The sequence below is a fragment of the Arachis ipaensis genome, chromosome B01 (genome assembly GCF_000816755.2).
Source record: "Arachis ipaensis cultivar K30076 chromosome B01, Araip1.1, whole genome shotgun sequence".
Taxonomy (NCBI): Eukaryota; Viridiplantae; Streptophyta; class Magnoliopsida; order Fabales; family Fabaceae; genus Arachis; species Arachis ipaensis.
Window position 1 is genome coordinate 137,064,364 of NC_029785.2, and position 4,413 is coordinate 137,068,776.

Below are 4,413 nucleotides of genomic sequence, written 5' to 3' on the forward strand. Positions count from 1 at the left end.
TCTATATATATATATATATATATATCAATACACACAATCATATTCAGCAACAATATTAACATAACATAAGAAAGGTAATGCATTTGTTCTGTATTTCATTTCATCTGTTTGATTTGGATTTTGGAGTCTAAGATTTTTAATTTTCTGCAGCTAAATTATATATGGGATTATCACTTTCATTACTCCAATCGGCTTGGGAAGAAGTTGTTACATACTCTTCACTCATTGATGTACCTTTCAACATCACTTTTGCTTCCAAAGATGGAGCTTTGATTCTGAGAGCATCATCAAGCTTCAACAAAAGAGAAGCTGATGATTCTGATTCTAATAATGTCACACGTTCAAGGCGTTTGAGGGAACACAGACCCCAGAATGTGGTTCTTGAAAGAAGCTACTCCTTTGTTCAACATAAGGAGGAGAAAATGGATCATGATTCTTCTTCTTCCATTGTTAAGAGAGAAGTTCCTCTGCTTTCTCTGCCTCAGGAAGTGGTTTTCTCTTCACCTAGGCCAGTGAGTGAACTTGATGCTGCTGCAACAAAACTCCAAAAAGTGTATAAGAGTTACCGCACTAGAAGAAACCTTGCAGATTGTGCAGTTGTTGTTGAGGAGCTATGGTGGAAGGCTTTGGATTTTGCTGCTCTCAAGAGAAGTTCAGTTTCCTTTTTTGATGTGGAGAAGCCGGAAACCGCTGTGTCAAGGTGGGCAAGGGCTAGAACAAGAGCTGCTAAGGTTGGAAAAGGTTTATCCAAGGATGAAAAGGCACAAAAATTAGCACTTCAACATTGGCTTGAAGCTGTAAGTTACTTATTTTTTTAATGTGAAGTTGATAGTTGAGAAACGTTAAATAATTTACACGTATACTTCTTGTGTTACAGATTGACCCTCGTCATCGCTATGGACATAATCTACACATATACTATGATATTTGGTTTGAAAGCCAGAGCACTCAGCCATTTTTCTACTGGTAAACTCTCTTGTTTATTCCCCATTCATCATATTCATTAGGAGAGAAGAGTGGTGTATTCTAAGCTTGTATATGGATATGCAATTATGCAGGTTGGATATTGGAGATGGCAAGGAAATAAATCTTGAGAAATGTCCAAGGACCACTCTGCAACGCCAGTGCATCAAGTATCTTGGACCTGTGAGTTTGTTAATTAATTCTATTAAACTATTCTTCCACCTTAATCCATGACAATAATAAAGAAGTCTTATGGCCCAGAAATTCAGCCTAACAGAATACATAAATTCAATTACACATTCTGTTTCAACAATTTAATCTGCATTCTGTTTTATCAGTTCCATCTGCACTCTTATCGCGCTCTACGCGCCCTCTAAAGATCAATCTTATTGCGCTCTACGCGCTTATTTTTTCATTTTTTTTGTCATGGGTTAAGGTAGAAGAATAATTTAATAAATTCATAACAATACTTATTAGAGCATATGAAGTTTAAGTGTATGGTATGATCTAACATTGGGTGTTGATTGATTGTTGCAGAATGAAAGGGAAGAATATGAAGTGATTGTTGAGAATGGGAAGCTTGTGTACAAACAAGATGGGAGAGTTGTGGATACTGATGAAAAGTCAAAATGGATATTTGTTTTGAGCACCACAAGGTCTTTGTATGTTGGAAGAAAACAAAAGGGTACCTTTCAGCACTCAAGCTTTCTTTCTGGTGGTGCCACCACAGCAGCTGGCAGATTAGTTGCTCGTCGCGGTGTCCTTGAGGTACATACATACATACATGATTTTATTAAGGTGAAAAGTTGCATACATCTAGATAATAGTAAGAATTTAACGATTCTCAACTAATATCTTCGCATGAAGACAACTGTTCTGTTAGAATAAGAAAATTTCTGACATATTGTACACATTACAGGCAATTTGGCCTTATAGTGGTCACTACCACCCTACTGAAGAGAACTTCAAAGAGTTCATAAGCTTTCTTGAAGACAACAATGTAGACCTATCCAATGTGAAGGTATGTATTGATTCATGATTGGTTGTTGCGACTTAAGGTAGCATTTGTTTTGAGGTACTGAGACAGAGACTGAGAGACCGAGACTCAGTATCATGTTTGTTAGTTTAGAGACTGGTATTAAAATTTCTGTCTCTGTCTTTAAAATTTCAGTATTTCAGTACTTCCAAAAAGTGGAGACACAGGAGACTAAAATTTTTAGAGATGAAGACTGAAACTTTAATAACATTTTATACTTAAAATACCCTCATTTCAGTTAATTAATTCCAATTTTACCTTTTGTGCAAATTAAATTAGAATTTTATTCTTGTTTCAATTTCTGTCTCCCATTTTACACTAAACAGAATACTGAGATTTATTTCAATTTCTGTCTTTTAATCTATGTCTATTAATCTCAATTTTTTCGTCTCTATTTCTCTATCAAACACTACCTGTAAAAAAAAATTGGACATGTCACTTACTAGATTATGTTGTTTTGGGTTTATGCAGAGATGTGCAATAGATGATGATACTCCATCACTGATTGGGACTAATTCATTCACTAACCAATCACAATCAGTACCTGCTACAACTGCAATTAATAATGAGAATGAGAGCAACATTGTACCAACCAATAAGGAGGGTGGCCAAATATTAAACCTCTCAAAGAGGTTGTCTTGCAAGTGGTCAACTGGGGCTGGGCCTCGTATTGGGTGTGTGCGTGACTACCCTGGACACCTTCAATCAAGAGCGTTGGAGCATGTCCATTTGTCTCCAAGGCCCACTTCTTCACGCGTTACTAACTATGGCCCAATTCCATCACCTAGGCCCAGCCCAAAAGTTAGAATGTCCCCTAGGCTTGCATATATGGGATTACCAAGCCCAAGAAACCCAATCCCAGCTGCAAGTTAAGGCCCAATAAAACTGAGAAATCTTGGTGGATGAGAGTAGAGGAACTAACCACAAATCTTCTTTCATTCTTTATTTCTTTTTTCATTTTAATGTAAGAATTTGTATTAATATTTCTTAGGATTGGATTTAGCGTGGCACATTGGATGCTTCACCCATTTTTTTTTTCTCATTGTTTTTTGGGAAGCCAGAAAGAAACAGAGAACCAATTTGTTCATTCTTTACATTATGTTGACCAAATTTGTTCTTGTGCTTCATAAAGACATTTAAAGTTTTTAAACAATTCGTGTTACGTTTTTATAGACATCTTAAGCTGTTAATTTCAATAAAATAAAGTAAATAAATAAACGATAAGTATGATGAAAGAAGAAATTAACTTGTACGAAAGTAAATAACAACGAATTTTTGTACAAATTTGGCAATATGCACTTCCCCTGAAACACACTCAAATTCCTTCGTCCAATGAGCTTGTACCTGTCCCAATACTCCAAGACATAATTATTCTCCTGCGGATATCATTCACAAAATCTATTAATAACATAGAAAAAATCATCACTGCCACTATATATAGTTCAAAACCAAAAATATCAACACAACAATACACGTGGATGAGTATAAATGCTCAATATATAGAAGCTAGAGTACAATTAATTTACTACTCTTACCATTCGCCAAAATTATATGACCTTTCATTTTTAATTATTTTGACAGGCACCTGATATTGAAATTATTTGCCACCTCTTAGCCAAATACAATTTTAAAATTGTCAATGAGTAATAGCTCAAATGATATAGTCTCTCCATACTCAATTAAAAGGTTGCGGATTTGAATCTCTTATTTTTGGTAAAAAAAAAAATTTCAAAATTTTTAATTTAATTTAAAAATTTGAATTTTGAAAAAAAGAAAATAAAATAAAGATGACCAAAACGACAGTTACATCGTACCCGCAATAACGTCACGTGGGAATTACGCTCCGTGAGATCACGTGACAGTGGGCACCAGCGCGAAAAGCTTGTTCCGTGTGTGAGCAGTGCGTACGGAACACGCGTGGACACGCATTCGGTCCTTCGAAAATGAAAAGAGGAAGAAAAGAAGGGACGGTTGCAAGAATGGTGTTGGTTGCACTGAATCAAACTTGAAGGTCCATAACATAATGCAAGAGAGAGAAACACCACACTCTTCTTCTTCTTCTTCTTCTTCTTCTTAGTTTCTCACTTTTCTTTTGACCTAACCCTACAATTTTTCACTCTCCATCCTTTTTCTTATCTTTAACTCACTGTTTCTGTTACAATTTCACCGTCAATTCGAAATATCCGTGAGCCTAGATCTCACACCGTACCATACCCTATCATTCCTTTTTTTTTCCCCTCTTCTGCTAGATTGACGAGTTGGTAGCTCCGGGTTCTGACTATGGATGTCATTTGACGACTTTACTTTTTCAGAATTAGGGTTCTTAATTACTACTATTTAGCTTAGGGTTCCATACTCCTCTCTCTCTCTCTCTCTCTCTCTCTCTCTCGTGAATGGAACCTCGTGTTGGTAAC

At 36.0% G+C, this 4,413-nt stretch overlaps 1 protein-coding gene across 3 annotated transcripts in view; it reads left to right on the forward strand.

Moving 5' to 3' along the window:
- The window catches only part of LOC107643223 (IQ domain-containing protein IQM4), a 3,464-nt gene extending 370 nt beyond the window's left edge, over positions 1-3,094 (forward strand). Inside the window, exons 2-8 of one of the 3 annotated variants that reach the window (XM_021107355.1) lie at positions 17-74; positions 151-797; positions 878-966; positions 1,059-1,146; positions 1,501-1,731; positions 1,883-1,984; positions 2,471-3,094. In XM_021107355.1, coding sequence (XP_020963014.1) covers positions 162-797; positions 878-966; positions 1,059-1,146; positions 1,501-1,731; positions 1,883-1,984; positions 2,471-2,872 — 1,548 coding nt within the window. In that variant the 5' untranslated portion in view covers positions 17-74; positions 151-161 and the 3' untranslated portion in view covers positions 2,873-3,094. Of the gene's footprint in view, positions 75-150; positions 798-877; positions 967-1,058; positions 1,147-1,500; positions 1,732-1,882; positions 2,022-2,416 lie in introns of all 3 variants that reach the window. The other 2 variants (XM_021107360.1, XM_016346817.2) reach the window with 2 other exon arrangements.